Genomic DNA, 26,052 nt, shown 5'->3' with positions numbered 1-26,052 from the left:
ATATGTATCGATCTGCTTCGATATGTATCGATCTGCTTCGATATGTATCGATCTGCTTCGATATGTATCGATCTGCTTCGATATGTATCGATCTGCTTCGATATGTATCGATCTGCTTCGATATGTATCGATCTGCTTCGATATGTATCGATCTGCTTCGATATGTATCGATCTGCTTCGATATGTATCGATATGGTGTTGAGGAATTTCGCGCCGTGTCATTCATAATAGCCCACAAAGTGACATCTTCCTTATACAAAATGTGTCATTTTGTCAATTATTGTGAATGACGCGGCGCGAAAGTCCTAGCAGCCGTACTAACTAGGTACGTACTTACAGTAGCCCGATATCACACATTTAACATTATCACGGTAATTTAACAGACAGGAACCTTTGGTTAACAAATTTTTCGTCATGCATTAACTTGAGTCTAATAGGCCAGGTGCACGACGATTTTAGCAGATAAACGAACAAAAAGTGAACCTAGCTAAACTTAAGAAATGTACCCGTATGACTTGTGATTACTCAGGCACTATGAGTTGATCCATTGTTTTAAATGGACAGCGAGATAAAAGTGAAATTAGACAAGTTTTTTTTTTAAGTTGGGAGTTGTTGTGGTTCTTAAATGATTCCAGAATCAAAATATAGATTTTTCAGAATTTTTGATAGATAATAAAAAAAATCAAGATTTTAGTTGCTAGACAAACTGTGTGCTGAATTATTTACATACCAGAACACTTATTAAATCAGAAAACAACTCTACAAATATGTACCACTGTGACGAACATTTGCAACACATTTTCCTAGTTCCCACATTTTCATGGTTTAATTCGTAAGTTTACGGAAGTGTATTGACTAATTGACTACACACTACACAACAAGTATTAGATAACAATCAGAGTTGTTGAGTACTGGAAATATGACCATACCTTGCTTTGCATATTTGCTTGAATTAACTTAAAGATATCCGTGCTCGTATCATCAACGTTACTCGTTTTCAAAGCAAATTTAAGTGTGCTGAGTGAGCTTTGTTTCATTAATAATTTACAGTCAGTAGTGAAAAAGTTTTTCTAGTCATCTTCAAGAAATCAAGACAATTATTTTGAAACCGACGGAAATAATGGAAACGGCAAAAGTAAAGTATTTCCTTTACTAAAGTTGAATTAATTACCTGTTGTCTTTTGATCGACATTTCTTGAAATTGATATTTTTCCTATTTTAACATTTTTCTGCCAAATTTATAATTTCTTGAAAATGTTTAACTACTAGTCATCAAACAATGTGTATATCAAATGCAGCGAATGCTCAACCGATTCAGCTGCAGCATGGTGTGTAGCGTGTTCACAATTGATATGTGCTGGATGTGTTGATGCCCATCGAAAAATAAAAACCATGAGAAACCATAAAATTTGGTTGAAGGGAGAACTAGCCAAAAACGAATGCACGAATTGCTCCGATGGCAGTTTAATAACTTCATGGTGTCTTGAATGTGCTGCTTTCATATGTGCTTCATGTGTCAATATCCATCAGCGAATCAAAATAACACGGAGTCACAGCATAAAATCTGTAGACGTTTTATGCAGTGAATTGGTTGATGCACCAACGTTGAAATTGATAAGTCAAACAGTAAGTTTTCGCCGTTAGTTTCGCGACTCTAAATCATACTGCATACTGATTATACTATTGACAATGCATATGTTGGTTGGCGGTGGCTTGTTGAAGCAGAAGCCATTCAGGTTCGTGCATTGTTTCAAGCTGTGTTTCGAACTAGATTCTTTAAGTAACTTAAACCGGTAACATAATAGTTCGATGACTAAACATTCAAATCACAGTTTGATCAATCAACAAATAACACATGTGATATGTAATGAGCAAAGTTGTTTGAACAAAATGTAATTTGAATGTATAGTCAATTTCTGCACTTCAAAGCGTCTTATGAAAAGCGAAACTCATCTTGAAATATCGTGAACCTTCACAGTTTCTTTTTCAATATGCCACTAAAAACATAACCGAAATGTTGGCAATACAAACACTGAATTTGTATGGACATTTATCTGTTGAAACGAGCTCAACTATTTTATTTTCATAATGAAGAACCGTTCCGAGAGAGAAACTGCGATCGAAATCCCTATTGTACAATCCGAGAGTTCACCAGAATGCTTAGAAGAAGTAAGTTATTTTTGAAGGAATTATTGCATATCAAATGAATTGAAAGATCAAAGTTTCTTCTCACAAAACGTCAAACATACCGTAACATCAGGACCCGTTTTAGGGAATTTAATTTCTTAAATTTATCTTGGCTTTTTAGATAAATTTAGGAATTTTTAAGACTTTAATTTCCTTTAAATAGGCTCTGCATAGCATTGATAACAATTATAACAATTCGCCTAAATACCTTCCTTACAAACAACACACAATCTACGGTCCTCGCCTTATACATTAAACACTTGATTCACTATACATTTACATGTGTATAACGACCATTAAGTGCATTTTTATGTGTCACATATTCAGTCTCCAATAGGAGTATAAAAAAACCAAAAATTTTATTGTTTTTTTATATTTTGATATTTTTTTGTGTGCTTGGCCTCTTTACAGCCAGGCACACGCAAATGTTTGTTGAATTTAAAGAAAAATGTGGTTGGATTTTGTCACAGTTTTTTCAATCTTCTGTGTGTATAATAACGTGCGATTGATTATAATGTGGCTAGAATTCTTGTAGAGTTTTTTTTGCGTACAAATGATTTAAAATGACTTGTTATTGGTCATTCAAATAGTGCTCACGCTGTCTCGGGGGTTAAGCTATGTTAAAGCGTGCACTTCATACTAAGAGGGTCTAAAAATCGTCTTCTTTAGCTTGCGCACTATTTGAATGGCTTCGAGGATTAATTTTATTTTGATTTAATGCAGGAAGCTATAGCCGTTGAAAATATGCCTACACAGAAAAATGAGCCGGCAGGTGAAATACCACTGCAAGGTAGTCAGTGGTTTAATTTGTCAGAAGTTTTGAACGACACAAGTAAAGGAAAAGCTATTTTAACATACTACGAGCGGAATGGCTCAATCTTACCACGACACCGGAGATTGTTAAATAGGCTGATTTTAAACAAGGTCTTTTCGATGAAAACAAAACTTACAATCGCAGAGAGAGAAGAAATAGTGAAGCAAATTGGTCTCCTATTTCACAAGGAACAAATTGTAAATTAAATAATTGAGGACATCAAACACCTTTCTAATCTCTCCGCTTTTAGTCTGATTACATGCGTAAGGAAATAAAGAATCGTGGGCATAAGTATGTCGGTATTTTTGAAGCGGCGTACAACCACCGGCGGACTAAAGTTCCGAAAGAAAAAAATGCAAAGCCGAAGAATGCTCGTAATGATTCATTCGATAAGTCTCGCAGCTTTACAGACTTATTTAACGGTAAATCTTCAAAATAATATCAAGGTTGTGACGGGACTGTTTTGCGACCATTTGACGACCAATTTTCATATTTTTCAAATGAAATTGTTATCAATGATCGTGTTGAACGCCCTGAAACTCCCCCATACTTCCTTGAGAGTTTCAAGTATAAAGTTTTAAAAATCCCAATTTGTAAAGTCCTAATACTTATCTATGCATGTATACATTTCTGTGGTAGCTAAGCGGTTAATTACCTTCAAAGAGAACGTTACTATAGGTCTCGTTTATCTTATTACTCGTAGATGACATGCAGGCCAGCATACTCAATATGCAGAAAAATGTGTTGAACAAGGAAAATGAATTGGTGGAGTGGGACAAATGTTTTCAATTTCGAATGGCAAAAATGCCTCATTACAAAAATTTTAGTGAAATATGTGAAGAATGGCCATGCTATAACTCGAAGAAATGGGTTCTCTTTTGTAAGTGTCGGTCTTCAGCCACAATAAGGAGAGTTATGCACTAACCGTCACAAAAAGACATTTCCCATATAAAAATTTTTCGGTTCATGCATATCTCTCCTCATTTGATGAATTATTAAAGCTTCGAGAGTCTAACAACAATTTTTCTCAGATTGAAAATGATTTCCGAAAATTGTTCTCTGTAGAAAACACACTTTTTGATAAATGGTTCGATTTTATTGAAACAAATCTTAAGGCAATCGCTGAAATGATTGATGATCCATTTGCGAGAAATTCGTTGCTAACGCTGAATATTGACCAAGGTAAACGATGAAAGTACAGCCACATATTTTTCATTGTGCTTAAAAATTAAACTACTGGTCTAGATAGCAACGTCAAAAAGTTACAACTTCAATCGCTTATAACTTGCTTATAACCCATTTCCTTGCAAGCTAACGTGAGAGCCCTTTATCTTTATCATATAAGGAAAGAGACTCCCACCTTAGCCTGCTAAGAAACGGATTATGAAAAAGTTATAAGCGACTGAAGTTGCAACTTTTTGACAATCGAACAATTTCTTTGGAACCTCAACGTTGATTCTTGTACAGGTTTACAAGAAAAAAATATGATTTTTTGTATGGCCTTGCACTACATACCCGTTAACATTCCTGTATCACGTGGATTTGGCTCCAAAAGATGGAGGCCCTCAATCAAGCGTTCAAAGCTATCTGTATTCAAAAGAGTCTACTCTAAGGATTCAATACCGAAAGCGGTTCGTGAAAGAACTGCTGAACGCATGATGAGAGACATTGCCGAGCATCCTGTTGTTTACGGTATAGGTGAGCAACTCGATGAAATTGAATTGTTCTATGTGGCATTAGGAGATGTACTCTACGAATTCGATTCTTTCATTGCTGCTTTGGATGCCTCGTTCAAATGTTATAAAGTATTCAACATCGAGTTTGCGAAAGAATCACAAAAATTTTGGGAATTTATCGAGGCGGTTTTTTATGGTACACAAAGTAAGCCAACTTCTCCGCCATTAACAACAGTAATCAATTCATTTGATCTTGAATAAATAATTTTAAATAAAACAACTTTCACTGAAAACGTTTTGCCTGTTCATTTCTATTGAGTAGGTTCCAAGCAGTGTAAATATTTTTGTCATCCTCATGACTTTTGTCAAAATGTTTTGATCCCATGCGTATAGATGGAGCCGAGTAGAAACAGTTCAGGTATAAAATACGCGCAAAACTCACTTCGGGCTGTTTGTTTTTATTAATACTTTATATGTAATTATGTATCTGGTTCTTTTTCGCGTTAATTTTGATACAGAAACTTCTTTATATATAAAAAAGTAAACAGAAATTCTGTTGATTTTACTGTAGAAATTCCGTTGTTTTTATTACAGAAATTCTGTTATTTTGACTACACAAATTCTGTTGTCTTGACTACAGAAATTCTGTTGTTTTTACCACAGAAATTCTGTTGTTTTTACTACAGAAATTCCGTTGTTTTTACTACAGAAATTCCGTTGTTTTTACTACAGAAATTCTGTTGTTTTTACCACAGAAATTCTGTTGTTTTTACCACAGAAATTCTGTTGTTTTTACCACAGAAATTCTGTTGTTTTTACCACAGAAATTCTGTTGTTTTTACCACAGAAATTCTGTTGTTTTTACCACAGAAATTCTGTTGTTTTTACCACAGAAATTCTGTTGTTTCAAGGAACTGATTGACTTTTTTGTGTGCGTGTAATAATTTTAAATTAATTTCAAATTTATTTGATGGAAATAAAAGGCTGCAATAAAAGGAAATGGATTAGAATAAACGACCTCCAATCTTTGAACACTTTTACGCTGCAAGTAAAAATACCATAAAGTACGCGATTGTTAAAAGTTTCGTCTAGTTTATGGTCTCTTTACAATGCATTTTCACTTATTTAATGCAAGTATATAGATAGTACATTGTACATGGATGGCAACAGTTAGATTTTTCTTTGATGGAAACTAACCAACCAACGGTACATGGCGTGGCATACATGTGAATCGGACTATCGGGTGTTATGTGACAGTATAATCATAAATATGAGGAAAGAGTAGAAAATAATAAATTTTGGTCAAAACACATCGTATATGGTCTCAGGGGTGACGTATAATATCCAATGAGCTATTTAATCCAATCAGCTACTTAAAAACAAGGAAAAGAGTCTGTTGTCTCCCCAATCAATTCGTTAATTGATTATCCTCTGAGGTTTCTCTGAAAATTTCAAAAATTCCATAAACAAGACACCGTAAGGGGATCAACCGATATAGCACACGCACATCAATCGATACTAAAATACAGTGGCCGTTTAGAAAATAATAGTTAGAAGCAACATATGTAAGGTCGCTGACCATGATTTGCGGATGCGAAAACCTGATCATGATTTGCTTATGTAAAATAAATTATACCGCAAATCACCATTCTCTTGGACTTTGGTTTGCGGTATAATTTGTATTATCCAAATATCGGTCTCTATTGAATTTCATAGGAAATACCGCAAATCACGGACACCATAACACAAATCTCGATCCAATTAAAATATTAAACTTAATTAAAGAAATTCTTTAAATATTGATTAATTTTTGATTCCGAAGCCAACTTGTTTCGTTGCATCTGTCCAAAATACACGATTCTCAAATAATGCTAAACGGCTTGGCCTTGGCACTTGTTGGCCTCTCAAGATCATAACACGCCGTTGACCTTCATAGTCAACAGTTTCAATGTAGTCCAACAATGAATCACACCAAAATACACGCTTTGCAATGATATCCACAGTAACACCGCTTGCTTTTTCAATCTTCACAATAAATTTAGCCATTACTCCTGGATGTCAAAGGATTTCAAGAAAACGACGTACAAAGTTAAAAATTGTCACAATATCACACATCATGGTCAGCGACCTTACAAACAAAAATAAAAAATATGATCAGATAAACGGCAGACACAAATGGCAAAGATATCATCACGGCAGAGTAAAATAAACCAGGCAGTAGCGGTTCATTTTCGAAACGTCAAATAAGGGACCTAACACACTGTGTGAAAATGAACTCAAATGAACACTGACATAAGTTGAAAAATTTAATTCGCAAAATAATAAAGTCTACTAAGATAATTCAGGTCTCTAGTCAAACAAGCGCTCCTGCCTGGGTTACTTTTACTTTGTCGTGTTGCTTCTGTTTACATTTTAGTCTTGAGAAGTAAGTGGAACCTAGGCAAAATTAAGTTGTTAACCGTTCATTGTTGTCGTTATCAACAACGACGACGATAAATAAGTGAGCTAATGTACTCTTACGTAGAAAGACAAAGTGATACAAAAGAAGTACAAGCAACTCCCAGAAAATGTGGATAAACAACCGTTTGGACGCGTTTCAGTACTCATAGCAACAACTAACCACTTTTCGCTTTACAGCGGTTCTTACGTTCTGAAAATTGATAAAATGTTTCCCGTGGCAAAAAGTCCAGGGTCTTACGTCAGAACTTATGTTATTAATTATCAGTCACAATGATATAGTTATATAGTGATTTCTTGATGAAAAAATAACTTGAGTTATAGCTTATTTCAATTTTTAGTACTGACGACGTACTGAGGAGATGCATTCAGGGCAATGACTTGATCAGAACACATACAAAAGGGTATAAAAAAAATTTTCGAACATTTTTGAGACAATTATAGTAAGAGAAACGTACACTTTTTCGAAGTGATTGATTGAACTATGCTCCAGGGCCTATTTTAAGTAATTTAAATTACCAAGATTACTTAAATTTACCAATCAATAATAAAAATTACAAAAAAGGTAAATTTAGGTAATTTTTGTTAGATTTTAGTAATTTTGTTAATTTTCAGTAATATAAATCACTTGAAATAGGACCTGACTAGAACAGTAATTTCATCCACTCTTCCTTCACAATTAATGTTGTTACCACGCTATCAACTTACTGTAGAACTTGAAGCTTCAATTGAAAAATATTTTTGATTAGGAAAAAAATTCTTTGCAAATTATTTTTACAAAATTGGACAATGTTTTCCACTGAGATTCCTTCAGAAAATCCTAAATATGTACAGAATGTTGAATGAAACCATTATAGCTTGATAAAGAAATTCCTCGGACATTGCAAGAAAATCTTGTATTTCGATTAACGTTAATGCCCATCATAGTTGTAAGTTTGATACTGTTTCGGTTTCAAATTTCTGTGCAGATACTGAAATACATTGAGAATTTTTGTTTTGCATTTTCGTTTAAAACTAAATTTTTGTAAAGTTATTCAGATTCATTCAGCATCTTCATGTTCGAAAATTGTGAACTTTATATGCATCTGTTGCATAAAAAGTTTGAATTGATCTCGGTGCAAAGTGCTGTAAGGCAATAGATGCCATATATAACTATTGTTTAATCGTTCGAGGGAAGTTTACATTCCAATTGATAAAACTATTTTCGTTGTGATCAAAAGTTTTCTTGCGAAAAATTCCTGGTCACGTTATGTGTACTTCATATATTTGGTTGTTACCAAAGCACTGTCAAGCAGACAGTGTTGTTACACTCTTTTACAAAATTAATTCATCTGTAAACAATGAGTGTACTTTTGTTTGGTACACATAATCAATGAACAAGTTTGTTAGTTTGATTTACGTTTTTTCTGCAACTGCACTGCGAAAAGTGAACTTTTTCATGCCTACTTCGAAGATCATCATGGGGTCTTTTTTTCACTTGTTGCGAAAAGTCTTTTCGCAAGTGGTGGTGAAACGTCTTTTCGCAAGTGGTGGTGAAACGTCTTTTCACAAGTAGTGGTGAAAAGTCTTTGTGCATCCCACAACTGAAATCATTAAGAAATGTCAGTTTTTCCCGAACTATATATCGTGCGGGAAAAAAACTTCATTTCTTTACGATTTATAGTGCGGGAAAAGAATTACATGAATTTTTCTATGACTATACGATTGATTAAATTAGGGTTCCCATTCGTCCTCTTTTTAGAGGACATGTCCTCTTTTTTCGCCTCGTTCTTCTTTTTTACAAAAATTCTAAGAACATCACTTTTTTGATGAAAACGTCCTCTTTGTCCTCTTTTTTCAGGTCTTCTTCTTTTTTAAGTAAATTTAATACCTAAAAAACGAAAAATTTTCGCTGCGCGGCATTAACTAATGATCTTCTCTGTCAGAGAATCTCTAAAAGGTAATACAACAAACTCTTCACATCAAAAAAAAATTCGCTCGCTCCGCTCGCATTCTTTACCTAATTCTTTCCTTACATTAAAACAAAAGTTAGTAATTTTACCAGAAAGAAAATAGTGTAGCGTTGTGTGAAATACCAAAGATCACGCAATGATAAGGTAAAACGAATTATGTATTCAGATAATATGGTGTGGATGTTATCACTGAGAAGGAGTCCAAAAGAATATCAGGACTATTTCAGTGCATATTGCACAGAGCATTTTTGAATTTTTTGTTTTCAGCATGAACTGTGGTGTAAATTACACAATAGTTGCACAAAGTGAATGTACAGTCGTTGTAATTCCGCGTCAGAAATTCACTTTTCGTCCTCTTTTTTGAATGTGAAGGCGTCCTCTTTTTGTCCTCTTTTTTGACGCCGAAATGTCCTCTTTTTCAAAATTGAAAAATGGGAACCCTAATTAAATTTAATATGGTGAATGTGAAGTGTGTATGTTTTCAAGTAAATTGATGTGTTTTGTCTATTTCAGTTGTCCGATGCACAAAACGTTGTTCGTACCTCGACAGGAAATGGATTTTTTCAGCACACGTCCTAATTTTCCTTACTCGCTTCGCTCGTGCTGAAAAAATCGTCATTTCCTGTCTTGGTACGAAAAATACTATTTCGCAACTAGTGGTGAAAAGTAGCTGTGGTAGGCTATAATCGTGTAGTATATTTATGCGAAGCTGATCAATAAACATAGATTTTTGATGAACACATATTTATTAGGGGGGTCCAAAAACTTAAAGTGTCGAGGAAGTTGTCGGACCCCGAGGAAAACAAACCTTTATGGCCTCCTGATAAAAATTGTATATGGGGCCGATGCGATCCGAGTTGGTTTATGGGTAGCTCAAGGACGAAATATGTGAAAAAACGCTGAGATTTTCCATACGTTTTTTCCATTACTTTCTATGGAAAAAAATTTTTAGCGACAAGATCAAACTTTTTTGGTCCAGACAACTTAGATTAGATGCAAGAACAACAAAAATGCGTTGTTTTCATTTTTTGGAATTTTTATATCGTCTGGACACACCTAACAATATTGATATATACAAAAATCGACAGATAACTTCCAAGTAATACAAAGTCAGGCGAAGTCACTCTTTAAATTAAGTGTTAGGTGTCGTTGTAAAGGTAATGACAGTGGCTTTCTAACAAGCCCACACACAATAAGTTTCAAGTTGGTGTCTTGACGTAACAGTCATTTGAAAATTGTCTGAATTCACGACCCTGACATTTTTGCACCAAATTCGATTTCTATATAGCTTCAAAAAATTGTTTTCGAAAAAATTTCTTTTTGCGATGAAAGCTTATGCCATAAGCTCTCGTTAGATATGAATATATCCGATGCACATCCCATAAATGTTTTGGAAGAACCCAAAGACTGGGTGAACAGATTGGGAAACTTTGACTGACTTGGGAGATGCGAATGCACTTACAAATCATTAAATCAGTCTCTTTGGATTATTTTGAAGTGAAATAATCCAACTCACCTGAAGAAGTGACCTCAGCATCTGTTAGTTACGTTCAATTTTTCATTAACCCTCATTTTCGTGGTTTTTCACATATTTCGTCCTTGAGCGACCCATAAATCAACTCGGATCACATCGGCCCCATATACACTTTTTATCAGTGGGTCATAAAGGTTCGTTTTCCCCGGGGTCCGCCAACTTTCTCGAAACTTTTATTTTCCCATACGATTCTGGACCCCCCTAATATTTATTTGTAGACACAACGTAAAAATTAAGAAAATTGTCAAATAATATTACTGATGCAGTCAATTTGTATTTCAAAACACAACAATCAAACGCGTATAGCCACATAAACGTTTGCTGCTTCGTAAAACACTTTCGTACTGAATGACTTGTCTGCCTCGTAAAACACTTTTGTACTGAATGACTTGTCTGCCTCGTAAAACACTTTTGGATCACAAGGGACAAAAGTAAAAAAATTCAACCGTGAACGAAGTTTGCAACCCGTGGCCGAAGGCCAGGGCGGCAATCGCAAATGACTATTGTGTACCTGATTTGCACGATTGATTTAAGGCAATTTCGCAAGTTGTGGGCCGAACGGAGTGAGGCTAACAAGCGAAAGTGCCTAAAATCAATCGTCGAAAGTAAGGCTCTAAACAGATCGTTCTGACCTGATCTGAATCTGAAAAAAGGCGATCTGAAAATTTCAGATTCAGATCCAGATCTCTGGCGGCGGCTTAATCTGATCTGAAATCTGAAAACTGAAAATTTGAATCTGGAAATTTTCGGATGAACCTGAAATCTGAAAATCAGGACAACTAAACAAATGCTAATTTATTAGAAATTCTTGCAAGGTTCCGCGAGTGCAGGGGAACTAATAAAATCAAAAAATATTTTTATAATAGTAGCAAGTTTTGGAATTTCAAATTTTATTCTTGGGACTTCAGATCGCTTCAGATCATTTAGATTGGATCAGATCAGATCAGATTCAAGTCTTCAGATTTCAGATCAGAATCAGATTCAGGTCGGGTAAATTTCAGATCAATCTGAAAAAAATTAAGATTGATCTGATCTGTTTCGAGCCCTAGTCCAAAGCAGGTACACATTTGAGTTTTCATGCAAAGGGCCGAAAACTCGAGCGAAAAATCAAAAATTGACCTCCTTTTCGGCCCGAAGCATGAAAAAACTATTCTTACTTTTAACAGCTTCAAATTGGAAATATCTGAAACATTGCCGATGCAACTTTCTGATAAGTTCAAGTACTCTAGTCTAGTCTGTGTTGTTACAAAACACTTCGGCGGAAACGTGTGAGTTAAGGATTATGAAAATGTGGACCATGTAGACTAACAGTTTTTAGTCTGGGTTCTTATGTCGAAAAAAACCGTTCCGCGCGCTGGGGAACTTATCAAAAATTTGACAATGGCATATGATAGAGGGGTCAAAGTTGTGGAACTAATTTTTTTTTTTTGGATGTCGCGAACCGGTAATACCGGTAAAATAACCGGTTTAGTGTAAAACTAAAAACTTGAATATCTCCGTTACAAAAAAACAACATTTTCTTATGGGATTTGTTTTGCTTGAAAGCCTCATTCATTGCCGACATTTTATGGAAGAACTTTTTTCTGGGACTGTAAAAGTGTCCTAGATATTTGGGGATCCCAAAAAAGTGACCCAAAAAAACCGCTAACTTTGACCTCAATTTCCCTGGCCAAATCGAAACATATTTTATTGATATGGGGCTCTTTGGAAAGCTGAGAACTAGCACTTTCAGATCTAGCCGGCCGAGCTTGAGCTTTTCAGATGGACCATAGATACGAGCCTGGAAACTGAGAGTAGCAAAAGTACATTTTTTTGTGTCACGTTTCGTATATTCTTAACACATTGAAATTAATTGCGGCTTGCCAACTTTCGGCACCCTGGACTTTACTTAAATAGTCGTGGAATGCCTCCAAATAAATTTCTAAAAATCCAAAACTGAATTCTAGATTTTTAGAAATTTATTTGGAGGCATTCCACGACTATTTAAGTAATGTCCAGGGTGCCGAAAGTTGACAAGCCGCAATTATTCTGAATGTGTTCCTATAAAGTGGTGCTTTTTGATTTTTTTGTGCCCAAAATGTGGACAAAGTGTTACAATACCCACTAAGTAGAACCTACTATAACTTTCAATACTGAATGCTCCACCCGTTCCCTATACTAGAAATCACGGAATATGTTTACTTCCATCAAGTTTTTTTGGTTTTCTGCTAGATTTGTGGCTTTTTAGAGGTGAATAGAGGTAAGTTCCTATGATTCCATTATTCCTGGATGCTCCACCCCGTTTCCTATCCTAGAAATCACTGATTATGTTTACTTCCATCAAGTTTTTTTGGCTTTCTGCTGGATTTCTGGCATTTTTGAGGTAAACATAGGTAAGTTCCTATGATTCCATTATTTATGAATGCTCCACCTCAATCCCGATCCTAGAAATCACGGATTATGTTTACTTCCATCAAGTTTTTTTGGTTTTCTGCTGGATTTCTGGCATTTTTGAGATAAACATAGGTAAGTTCCTATGATTCCATTATTCCTGGATGCTCCACCCCTTTCCCGATCCTAGAAATCACGAATTACGTTCACTTCCATCAGGTCTTTTTGGATTTTTGCTGGATTTGTAGTATTTTTGAGGTGAACAGAGGTATGTTCCTAAGATTCCATTGTTCTGAATGCGTCACCCCGTTTCAGATACTAGAAATCCGGATTACGTTCACTTCTATCAAGTTTTTGCTTTGGTTTTCTGCTCGATCTGTTGCATTTTTGAGGTGAACAGCTGTAAGTTTCTATGATTCGTACATTCCCGTGATGGAGTATTCATTCCGAATGAAAGAACTCACGGAACATTCATGAACAATTTTAATCATAGGAACTTCTGTTACCTCTGTTCACATCAAAAATGCTACAAATCCATCAGAAATACAAATCCAGCGGAAACTCTAAAAAAAACCTGATGTAAGTGTACGTAATTCGTGATTTCTAGGGTCAGGAACGGGGCATTCAGGAATAATGTAATCATAGGAACTTACCTATGTTTACCTCAAAAATGCCAGAAATCCAGCAGAAAGCAAAAAAAACTTGATGGAAGTAAACATAATCAGTGATTTCTAGGATAGGGAACGGGATGGAGCATCCAGGAATAATGGAATCATATGAAGTTACCTCTATTCACCTCTAAAAAGCTACAAATCCAGTAGAAAACCAAAAAAACTTGATGGAAGTAAACATAATCCGTGATTTCTAGGATTGGGAACGGGTGGAGCATTCAGTATTGAAAGTAATTGTAGGTTCTACTTACTAGTGGGTATTGTAACACTTTGTCCACATTTTGGGCACATAAAAATCAAAAAGCACCACTTTACAGGTTAAAGAATATACGAAACGTGACACAAAAAAATGTACTTTTGCTACTCTCAGTTTCCAGGCTCGTATCTATGGTCCATCTGAAAAGCTCAAGCTCGGCCGGCTAGATCTGAAAGTGCTAGTTCTCAGCTTTCCAAAGGGCCCCATATCAATAAAATATGTTTCGATTTGGCCAGGGAAATTGAGGTCAAAGTTAGCGGTTTTTTTTGGGTCACTTTTTTGGGATCCCCAAATATCTAGGATACTTTTACAGTCCCAGAAAAAAGTTCTTCCATAAAATGTCGGCAATGAATGAGGCTTTCAAGCAAAATAAACTCCATAAGAAAATGTTGTTTTTTAACGGAGATATTCAAGTTTTTAGTTTTACACTAAATCGGTTATTTTACCGGTATTACCGGTTCGCGACACCCCAAAAAAAATTTAGTTCCACAACTTTGACCCCTCTATCATATGCCATTGTCAAATTTTCGATAAGTTCCCCAGCGCGCGGATGGACATAAGAACCCAGACTATTAACAAAAAAGTGAAAATTTAAAGCACTTTCACTTTTTATAACCGAATTACCTTTGATCAATTTACTGCTTGAAGCCATATTCAGCTGAACCAATAACCTAAAATAAACTGGACAAAAACTTAATAAGCACAAAAGACGAATCGAATCAATTTAAAAATTTAGTTTTATTTTATATTTTATACTTAAACTTCTGTATAGGATGATGATGTATACAATAAATATATTAATTATTTATTTCTTTTGAATTTGAAGTGTGTATCTTATATAGATATTAATTATAGATAGTTCGTCTTCATTCTTCTTTTTATTTCTTGTTGTTGTAATTATTCCTCATTTTATTGGTTTATGAATTTGTTTTTATTCTTTAGATGTTCCTTTAAAAGTTTCTTTATTATTCGTTCATACTTTCTTTAAACAATATTGTAATCATGATTTAGGTTTGTTAAGGTAAGTATATGGTGTGTTAAGTAACAAAGCTTTCCCAATTTGAACAATAATTAAATATATTTTAAGGCTTTTTAATGCATAATATACAAAACAAAGGGGAAAATTAAGACTATAACATGATATCTAGTGATTGAAAGGCTTTTAATGAAAGCCGAACAAATGCAAACAAAAGCAGACAATCCATTTTTTTCTACATACCAAACTCTCTAAAGTGTGTAATTCTACAAAATTTAGAACCGAATTTCATTTGTACTAAAGCACTAACAAAATACAACATTTTTATCTGCTGCCTACGATTTTTAACCGAAACTTTTTTTTTTGATTAACTAAAGAACAAATCGAAGTATAAAATGAACAAATGAATGCTTAACGTCATAGATCTGTAGCAAAAGGCCAACGTTTGGGAAAAAAAAGTGCAAGGATTTTAGAGGGACGACGTACTAAATATGAAATTAACAACACACTTGTTTTGCGTTCTGTTGCATGTTGTGTAATGTTTAAGTCTTTGGTAATTCCATTTTTTGAATAAGAACATTGATTGTATAACCAAACTCAGACTCATCGTTAATTTCTTTCAAAATAGTAAACCCTTCAATTGTAACCTTTTAGAAACGGCCATCGCAATGTAATCATTAAAAGTATCGCCTGACTATCGATACCAAATCTTTTACTTCATTCGAATCGCCAATCGCCATATACATTTTCTTAGACATTCACCGGCTAAATCACTCATTTTTGAACTCGCTGCAGATATTCTCATTTACAAAAGTGAACTAATTACAATCGAAGGCATGTACGTAACTAATGACTATTTTCCTTTTCAGCACAGTTACAGCGTGACGTAAACTTAAATTTTATTCACAGTAAGAACTTTTGCATCTCGTTTTTTTGGTGCATCTCAATGATGTAATGTAATGTACCAGTACCATATACTTGAATATGTATAAAACTTCTGAAAAAAATTAAATTATTTGTCCCTGACTATATGCAAGTTCTTCGGTAATTCTTAGTTTTGATGTGAAATATATAGAGTGGTTGAAATAAATCAATAGAAACATGTGAATCATATATGACTTTGAATTATCAGTTGTTTTTTGTAGGAAAAAAATTTATGAAAAACAATATCAAAAAATTAATATTTTTCATTATTTCTGCTTTTATCAAATGAAGAGCTTAATGTTTACTTTTTTTATCACTCTTTGAACTTGTTACACTTTGCAATGAAAAGATTTTTACGCAATAGATGGCATTGTGACAACGATATTGTAGAGCTAGCGCAAATTATATGTTGTTTGTGAGCGGTCTGTGAATACATTTTGAAAAATGATGCCAAAGAAATGGTGAAAGGATGAAAAAATGGTGACGTCCTTCGTGGACGGCACAGAAGAGATAAAAATCAGACTCTGAGAGTAAATTTACTTTCAAGAAAATGTTTCCACACAATTTTTCTCACATGCTTCTTTCTTGAGCGGAGGCGGATAGACCTAAAAAAATCTTTTTGACTCGAAAAAATGGAAAACTAAAATGCCATATGAAAATGGCAAATATGTCCAGAATATTCAGTGAAATCCTTCAGAACTGGAAAAAGAAATTCATCGGACATTGCAAAGGAAACTGCTAAGATTTCGTTAGAAATACCTTCTTGGTCTTTCGATTAACAATTCCATGATTACATCGTAGTTCACAGATGTAAGTTTGATACTGTTTCGAGGTATTTTTAATAGCACAACTAACAATTGCTGTTAAAATTCGAATTCGTGTCGAATAAAAGCAAATTTCAGTCGAATCAACTCGGGGTCTGCTGTCATCGATAATACAAAAGAATCTGACAGCAGACCCCGAGATGGAACAATAGGTTGTCGTTTCGCCATCTCTATCACTTAAACACTCTATTAGCATAGATCTGAGTGCGCTCAACGTAAGAACTATGTGTGAGAATGTAAGAATTTCGAGACGTGGCTTGAGTTTTGAAATGAATTTTTATTTAAAAACGATAAGAAATTACATAAAAAATTGGATTCAAAAACAAAAAAAAAATTGCAAAAGTAATCGAAAGTGCCAAAAGTTTGTAACTAGTTTGTTTTCTAAGCTTTAGAATAACAGCGACATCATGCCACACACCCCTTTTACCGTGCAATATACTCTTTGGTTGAATTTTGATGATATATAAATGTCTTTTAGATGTTATCGAAAATTAACATTACAAATAGAAAAGAAACAAAATTTAGAAATCAAAAAAAAATTGTTCATCCATTTTCGTTTGTTTTTGTTTTCTTTTCTTTTTCGTATCAACAATAATCAGTTTTCAGTTCCGACACATTAGCTTTTTGTTTAATTTTGTATTTTTAAATAGTTAAACTTAAATTTATGCGGTAGAAAAAGAATGATTCATTTTCATGTTGTTCATTTTGTAAGGTCTCCATCATAGACGTTTTCTTTATGTTAATTAAATTAACAAAAAATTTAAACAAAAAAAAATTATTTAAATAACTGAAATAGAAGAAAAAAAAACCAAAAAAAAATTGTCTTCTTTCCTGCAAAATTTCATCTCAGTACAAGAATCTGGAAAAATTTTCTTCTGTGGCTTTGACTGAAAACCGAACAATTTTATAAGGCAATAACGGGATGTGGTACATCGCATTCACCAACTGTAACACGATACATTGCCATTTCACTGATGCCGTGATAGTGGACGAACGCTGCTGCTATGACAAGCACGTGGAATATTTGATGAGATTGAAACTGAAACGAAAGTTCGACGGTCAAATTTTTGCTCAACGTTTCACGTATTCCATTTCAGAATACATACCCACAAGTCAAACTTTCCCGGAAACCATCTTTCAGGAACGCGTAGAGCATAGAACATCGCTCCTAGTATGTACAACAGACCTAAATAATGGAAATTTCAAATTAAAATTGGAGGACTTCGGACCATTACATAATGAGGTATCAAAAATAGCGACAATCAAACAAACGCATTTTCGGAATGGCATATGGGTTATGGTAGTTTGTGGTCTGTTTTGACAAAAAAAAAAACGTCCTCCTCCATATACCATTTTATCACAATACTCAATGTTTGAGTACTTTCGGCAGTCAGTCCAGCCATGACTCAACTTGTAGCCGGTTTTCAATTACGAATCGTGAGAATTCATTCAATGCAGTGACACTACAATTCATGAAGAATATCTAGTTCGTCTACAGAATCAATGTGTTTAGGACAGAAAATCGGAATTCTTGTTTTCGCAACACAACATGTCATTGCGCTATGGTTTGTTTGCTTGTTACTAATAGAGTGGGCCCTCCGAACAATATTTTTATTCAATTTAGCCGCTTGAACGACCCTTAGCTTATGTAGTGTTGTCACTCATTGAAAAGCTTCACTCAAACCGATTTTTTTTTTGTAAATCAATAAGCCGTTAAGATACACATTAACATACCCATTAACACGAGCCATCCTAGACTAGCTTGACTAATTTTACTAAACCATCCTTCCATGAGTCCGTAATGTATAGCTGGAATAACACCGGATAGACCAAAGCTCATGAACGCGCCTATAGAAATGATAGAAAAATTATTAGAAAAGAACGACTTCCCTGCATTCTTTCATTTTCATTAAGTACCTGCTCGCAGGGGTCTTAAGTTCGGTTCGGAAAATTTATCCCACAGAGATACAACGATGGAAACGATTCCAAGTACAACAACCACTGAAAGATATATTAGCTTATGCTCGTAGTGACAATAGAAACCGTAATAAAGCCACGGCACAAAGGAACCCATGATCAGTAGTGCAATTCCACAATAATCCAGTCTGTAATAATAGCAAATTCGTACGTCGATTAGCAATAATATTCACCGTTGAATGTTGCAGGGCGGGTGACTTACTTAGAAAATAATTTTCCCACAGTTTCCGAATGACAGCACAGCGTATGGAAAGCGAATGACATTCCTAAGCATATAATAGCGCCGAGGAAAAAGGCGCCGAAAACTATTTTTTCCTGTAGTTGAATTTCGATCGATGGTCGTGACAGAAAATAGCACGCAACACCGATGAAGGCAACGCATCCTAGCAAATGTGTCCAAATGTTACCGGTTTCTGTGTGAATTCGGAAAACTGATTTGAAACATGCACGGAACGATGGTAACGGTGGCCGATGGTTACGGTGTAAGAAATTATTGTCTTGTAACCATTTCGGCAGGTGACGATAGTGGCACACATTCCACGATGCTTCCCAAACCTTAGTTAGGATGTCAAAAAAGTTTTAGAACTGATTTGGTTAAACCAAACAAGTTCGGCGAACTTACTTTTCTAACAAACTCTTCCGCCTGTTCGGCTGCATTGTGAGCCAATGCTCCCAGATCGATTTCATCTGACAATACGCCAGCTTTAAGCACTTCAGTCATCTGAAAGGATGTGAATTCGGTTTAGTGTTATTTTCAAATGTGTCTGTCGCTTCAAAAATTAGTTTGGAATGTGAGTACCCTGTAGAAGTTGTAGTAGTAGTTGATGAAGACAAAGATTTGACCAATGGTCTGAATATTTTTCTTACTTTAAAAAACACACGAAAAAACCGTGCAACTTTTCCCGTGAATTTCTAAGGTCTCATGATAAGCAAAATCGGGTTGTTTTTTGCAATATAATCACGATATGCTCGCCGAAGCAAAAAAAAAGAAACATAAGTTGACCGACGTCATTCTGAACAGTTGCAAAAGAGAGCTTTTTTGCTGGTATTTTCGAATTTCAACTTTGTTTGATTAAAATTGCTGTTCCGATCAGCTTTCGACCTTAACATTCGTTGCGTAATTCAAAAAATCTCTCCATTAAATAAAATGGTTCTCTTATCGCTAGTTCAAAGTAAAAATAAATTTAATTGACTGAAAATAACGTTATCGCCAACCGTTAAAATAAGATGAATGTTAAATGAGCATTTTCAAATCAACTACTAGCATCTCTCGCTCTTTTATTTTATTGATGTTTTCGGCTAATTTAATGCCTTTGTCACTTCTCTGAGGAATGAAACAGATCTATACAAAAAACGACAACGCAGTAATCATATCTCACTTACCTCAGCCTCCAACAGTTGATTATCTTCGGGCGTTGAGGGCAATGGACATCCTCCAATGCCATCCTCTTCTTCTTCATCAATAACATCGTCATCGTCCAATAAGTCTATTTCACCCGACACCAACGAACCATCTGGATTCCATGGTCTTCGTTTGCGAATTCGCATCTCTTCCAAGATATTCAAATCCAATTCACTATCTCGATCGGCCGAGGAATCATTATCGGGATATCGTGACATTGTACTGAAAGTGGAGAAAATATATTACGCGCGTTAATATACATTGTTGTGTCAATGTTAATTGATTGATCATTAAAATGATTCTAAAATGTCACAGTCGACCACACACAACGGTTTGTTGGTTTATTTATTTACGTAAAGATGACGGAAATAGAGGTTTATTTTTACAGTTTCATGTGATGTGAATTGTTTCACGTGTTTCGATACATTTTCAAATATTGGTGACCGATGTTACCGGATTTAACTAGTAACAAATGATGTCTGTACATAAAATGATATAAATAGCAAGCGTCCTTTGTACAGATTACCATCCTAAATTAGTATTATCTGAGACCTGTACAAAATACGGAATGACAGTTTTGTATTAATTAACTCTTTGGGAAAATATTGGCTTTTATAGACAGACAGCAACAGTGTCATATCGTAATCACTAAACCAGCTACTTTTTAGTGTTTGGCAAAGTCTTTTTATTGTCACTTTTAGCGCACTTTTTGCTTTATGCTACAGAACTAGCCGGATCTCATTGCTTACTATTGTCGTCGTTATCGATAACTGAATACTGATTGATCAATTGAACAGAAAGCACTATAGAAACAAAATTTAAAATTTGTGTCAATAGAAGTAGCCTTCATGTAATGTTACCAAAAAAAGACTGAGGGGTTGAGTACTTCAAAACCGTCTAGTTTCAGAGTAGTAACCTGCTGAAAACCATCTACAAAGTTTACTTCTGTTCTAAGGGTGTGTCTCCAACTCAAAGCACAATTTAAATAGTTTTTAGTCTACTATAACACATATACCCATAATTTGTAGTCTAAATTTAATAAATTGTGACGTGCTGTGCTGAAGCAACGCCGTGAGCAGTTGTGCAAAGATAGAAAACTGAGACGAGTGACTTCATCAGAGAATGCTGTTACACTATATTGAGTAGTCGTATGCCCCCGATTGAACTACATTTCTAATTTAATTGCAAAGATGTCAATTGACTCTATGGCCTATTCGCCGTTGTGCTCGAATATCGAATATATTTTTAAATTGGAAATACTTTAGTTCGTTGAACTAAAAGTCAAATTATTATATTTTTGACACAAACTTGAAAATGTAATTGGCATATTACTTTTTGGACGACTTGTTTCACTCATTTCACTGAATTTCCTGACCACAATTATATCCATCCATTTCGTTTGGGGCCATTGGTATAATTTATGAGCAGCACCGCAATTAGGTGATGTTTCATAGCAAACGAAGAAAACTACTCAATTAAGTGGTAGCCACACGATATTTATAAGTTATTTGTTGATGTAAGCCATAGGTATTAAGTATAAACGAAACGAAAGGTATATGATTGACTAACTAACAAAGTAAGTAAAATGTAATAAAATGTTTAAAATAGTGCGATCTAGCTGTTGCATTTTTTTCTTTTCGTAAAATGAAACTACGTACGTCTTGAGGAAAGTTAGACAAGAAAAGAAATAACAGTCAGTGTGCTGCTTAAATAGTTTTGTTTGTAAGCTTATTTGTTACCGAAATAATCTCATGCGCCATAGCATAACAATTATGTGTAATTAACTAGTTTACTAGTTTAACAATAATTACATAAACCAAAAATAAAATGGAATTATCCATCGACAGAAGGAATCGCTAAGCACTATGACAAAGGTTGCACATTACGTACTTGTTCCGATTGGAAGTTTATAATTTTGTTGCTAGAGGCAAAAAAACAAGCACAATCATCATACTAGGTAAAGTAATAATTCTCTTAAACATTTCTTGAAAATTCTGTAATTGCTTGAATTTCCTTCTTTTCGAGAAATTCAAAAAATATTTGAAGAAATTTTAGGAATTGCTGAGGAAACTTATTTCTCGAAAATAATCTCTCCGAAGTTAAGCGCATTCGAAGTAGATACAATATTTTTACGCCCTGTAATTAAGTTCAGGAGACCACAACTTTTGTGAGATTTCGAGATTAAGGAAACCCCTCACCTCTAGATTGATTATAATGTCGAAGGTATTTTATGAGCAAGAACATGCCCGAAGTTAAGGGTGATAGTAGAGGAATTTTCGCTCATTTGCGTGTATTTGTCCAGCGAAACTGTATAAAATCAATCGCCAAAAAGAGGTCCCCATATTTAAACTTCAACCACTACAGACAGTATTATTGTTTGCATTTTCAGGTCTTAACATCTGATTTCCATGTTGTTTTCACAGTTTAACCTCAGTTCACCTTTATAGCCACCTCTGAATATTTAATCAGCTTTTCACCACGGAAATCACATACATTCGAAAAGTACCGTAGACTTCAATTCATTTGTTTTTTCATTTCCGTTTTTCCAATTTGAATGAATTACTGCTAATAAGACATAATTGTTATTGATTTAGACCGTCTAGAATAAACGTACTGAGAAACATTTTTTTAAAACTGTGATCCGTTTCCAACGGTAAATGAAACAATTAACAAAATTTCATCCACAAATGGAAACCACATTAATCTATTAAATGTGTGTTAAAAAGATAACTTTAAAAAAAGGTGATAGGAGTAAGTACCTCAATTAAACTTATAAAAATAGTCAACAACGCCCAAGATAGGTGCGAATATACGAAGTACTAAATGATTATTTCCGTTTAGCGGGTGAAATAACAACAGATGTATTTCACACAATATTTGAAAGCATTTCAGCTTTTATCTAGAATTTTATCAAACACTTTACAAGGACGGTCGATAAGATATTTCGATAATATTGCGAAAAAAATATTTTTAACAATTGTTCGCACATGGAATCAGACAATATGTTCCAGGAAATAATAACAAATTTGCATCGATAAAATTCTCAGAAGTCATCGAACTGAGCATATGATGTTAGAGGTTGAGAAAATCGATCTTATCATATCATTCGGATAGTTGGAAGTCAGAGTCAGATTTTTTTTTAATTATCTACAGTCAGCTGCAACATTAAAGTTACTCATTTATGATTTTCCTTCAGATGATCGTTTCGTTGTTATCACACATATTTCTATGTAAATGGATTTCTCACTCTTACACGTACGATTGAATGAGAACGCAAGTGTACACACTAATGTGTGAAATTGGAGCAGACGACCAACTGAACCCAAAATGAAAAAGTGAAAACTTTATGTTGATTCTTACTGTAATTCAGTTTTGGGGTGTAGCGGAGAGCGCGTCCATATCTTTGATACACGTGCACCCTGGGTAACGCCAAATGCTCTCCAACCGCAAAATGGGAACTACTGGTGTCAGTATTACTGACGGAAAAGTCGGTTCTGCTTCTAAACCGAGCAGTCCCGGCCCATTCCACAATGTTCCCTCGGGGCGTTGCAACCCTGCGGAATTTGATGCAAGTCGATCGGAGCTGGAAGTTCATGATTCCATCCGAAGTGGTCATACCAACTTGTATCGGTACCACGGGAGCTGGAAGCCCCCCGAGAACCCGAGAAACTCTCGGTATCGGGCCCAGCGACGGTTGAGGAGCCTATCCTTGGCTGAAACGTGGTGGCTGTGGTTCAATTGCGCTTTATGCACGGGCACGGCTCCCGGGGGAAGTGCAGTAAGGGTTAAGATGGGCACTGGCCTCACCTTTGGCAATGTTGGTGCATGAACACAGGCACCGGCATTTAAAGGTAGTTGTACGCGCTGATTGAGCGGTAATCTCGATCAAAGAGCTGTTAAGCCTTAGGGCAGGGAAGATCTCTAATCTAAAGATTATATCTTATGTAATTCAGTTTAATAATTGGAACGATCTTTAAAGGATTCCGTCAAATGTATCATATACGGTAAAAGATTGTAGGTACACCTATAATAAAACATTTGGTTAATGCGAAGAGTACACTCGATCATTTTAACCGTTTTTCTTAAATTAGCAAGTCAATAACAGTTTCAACATATCAGTAGTTTGTGGTCATCAAGTTAACTGTACGAATAATTCTAAATTTGAACCATGTAGTGATGGTTATATTGAACCATTAAAATTGTCACGAAAGACTGTCCAACATTATTATTTCTTTAAATCTTTTACGAATGAAATTTTCAATTCAAGTCTTCACTAAAATTTTATTTCTGATAGTGAAAAATGAGTTAAAAATAACATTACCTGCCCTGTTCCCTAATATTTTGTTAATGGTTTTACGTAACATTAAGGTGGAGCTCTGGCAATTTAAAACGAAATATTTTTGTGCCAATCAATTCAATCAGCTGTATACTGAATTATTGAACTCCGCGAGCCATTTAAACTTCGCAGTTGCTTGACGATCAATAGACTAACATCTAATGAAAGTTCCGCATAACGGAGCTTCTTTGGTGTGTATACTATGTAATAGAAACATGTCTAATTATTACGCTATAATCGACTTGAAACAATATTGTTGACAAGAAAGTTATAACCTTAACCGGTTTCAATCTATTGGAAATAACAATTTTTCAATTAAAATAGATTGCGCTCACGAAGATATTACATTTTCCAATTGACTTTGGTGCTATCATCAATATCTAATGACATTGCATGACCAGAATGTGCAGGAAACAAACTGATTATCCGTATTTTATATCGAAGTAGGAAACTTTGGTAAATTGGTTTCGCTTTTGTTTTATTTGCATTCAAAGCAAATATACTTTTAATAAATAAAATATCAAATGCGTAATTTATAATTTAAATTGATAAACATGTTATTGTTGTAGTGATGATGAATATTGACGGTCGACAACAGCACTGTGTACAAATATAAATTATAATTTAGAACTAAGAACGTCAGTGAAAGAAATGAAATTGTGTTTTGAAACCTCGGCACTGCTGCATACGTGTTCTGGTTATTGAAAAATCGATTAAACAAAATGTAGTCTCTGTCAAATCGTCTATTGATGACAAAATTATGATTTAGACCATTATACATCACACAATTAGGCACATACACATTGAACAAACTAATTGAGTTTTTATGACGAACAATGTAAAGGAATTATGTAACCAAAGTCGTGCCTTTAGAGGTCTCACTAAATCGATTATAAGATACAAAAAAGACCTCGCACATTCACTCTGCACGTTTCGACGTTGATTTATTTCTAATACGAATCTTAAATAATGTAACCGGAATTTATTTCGATGCAAATTTAGATATCAAAATCACCAAATTATTATTTTCAGAACCAAGACGACATATCAAGACACTGGTCTTTGAAAATACGTACCTTTGTTACACTATAAAGGTAATTATCACTTGGAATTAGTTAAACTATGACTGACGAGTTTATTAATAATGTTATCCGTGTAAATATATTATCAATATCTCGATCAATGCACTCCCGAATTAGCAGTTATTAGCAATAACATAGCTTAGCGGAATTTTATTGTTAATTTTTAAAACACCTCGACGATACTAAAGGAGCTCACTCAAAATGGCAGTCAGTTCAATCATATGTTTTGTTTGTCAGATATTCAACGTTCAATAGGTGGTGCACTTGATTTTGAAAACGACAAAAAGTCTAACAATCAATGAAATATGAGCGGCAATCGCGCGCCATATATTGAATTGTTGATGCCTTTGTGATTGAAACGATTTCATTGAGAATACACTGTTAAGTAGTCATATAAGGCATTAACGTTTTTCAGACGATCAACAGATGAAATTAAGACGACGATAATAAGGTATAAAATCTGGCTAGTGCAGTCTTATACTAATAATCAAATGTATAGCAAAATGTATGTTTAAAGTAATGGATTTGATATAAGGATTTGAATAACAGCCTCGTACTAATTCTTGCGCAAGCGCTCGTATGCGTACACGCCTCTTATGTATAATCCTTATAGC

At 34.7% G+C, this 26,052-nt stretch overlaps 1 protein-coding gene across 4 annotated transcripts; it reads right to left on the bottom strand.

The window, feature by feature from the left end:
* Positions 1-16,898: 16,898 nt before the first annotated feature.
* LOC119075684 (adiponectin receptor protein) lies at positions 16,899-25,668 on the bottom strand. Of its 4 annotated transcripts, none has more exons than XM_037182200.1 (8): positions 25,433-25,668; positions 20,002-20,242; positions 19,241-19,339; positions 18,821-19,173; positions 18,559-18,746; positions 18,376-18,489; positions 17,748-17,827; positions 16,899-17,680 (listed from the first exon to the last, which is right to left on the bottom strand). In XM_037182200.1, exons 2-8 carry the CDS (start codon positions 20,236-20,238, stop codon positions 17,546-17,548), a joined length of 1,206 nt encoding a protein of 401 aa, XP_037038095.1. In that variant the 5' UTR covers positions 20,239-20,242; positions 25,433-25,668; the 3' UTR covers positions 16,899-17,545. The 4 variants fall into 4 exon arrangements, with proteins under 4 accessions (XP_037038095.1, XP_037038097.1, XP_037038094.1 ...); XM_037182202.1 differs by lacking the exon at positions 25,433-25,668 and adding an exon at positions 25,272-25,294; XM_037182199.1 differs by lacking the exon at positions 25,433-25,668 and adding an exon at positions 25,028-25,152.
* Between the last annotated feature and the right edge of the window lie 384 nt (positions 25,669-26,052).

Source organism: Bradysia coprophila, unplaced genomic scaffold, assembly GCF_014529535.1.
Source record: "Bradysia coprophila strain Holo2 unplaced genomic scaffold, BU_Bcop_v1 contig_232, whole genome shotgun sequence".
NCBI classification, from domain to species: domain Eukaryota; kingdom Metazoa; phylum Arthropoda; class Insecta; order Diptera; family Sciaridae; genus Bradysia; species Bradysia coprophila.
This window is presented reverse-complemented; position numbering and strand designations above follow the sequence as displayed.

Bases quoted from the DNA above. Each gene is read 5' to 3' on its own strand.
- LOC119075684 (XM_037182199.1), bottom strand. From the start codon at position 25,137: ATGTATAATGGTCTAAATCATAATTTTGTCATCAATAGACGATTTGAC. The intron at 19,340-20,001 runs GTAAGTGAGATA...ACATCCTTTCAG, and splicing joins ATCAACTGTTGGAGGCTGAG to ATGACTGAAGTGCTTAAAGC. The intron at 19,174-19,240 runs GTAAGTTCGCCG...ATCCTAACTAAG, and splicing joins CGGAAGAGTTTGTTAGAAAA to GTTTGGGAAGCATCGTGGAA.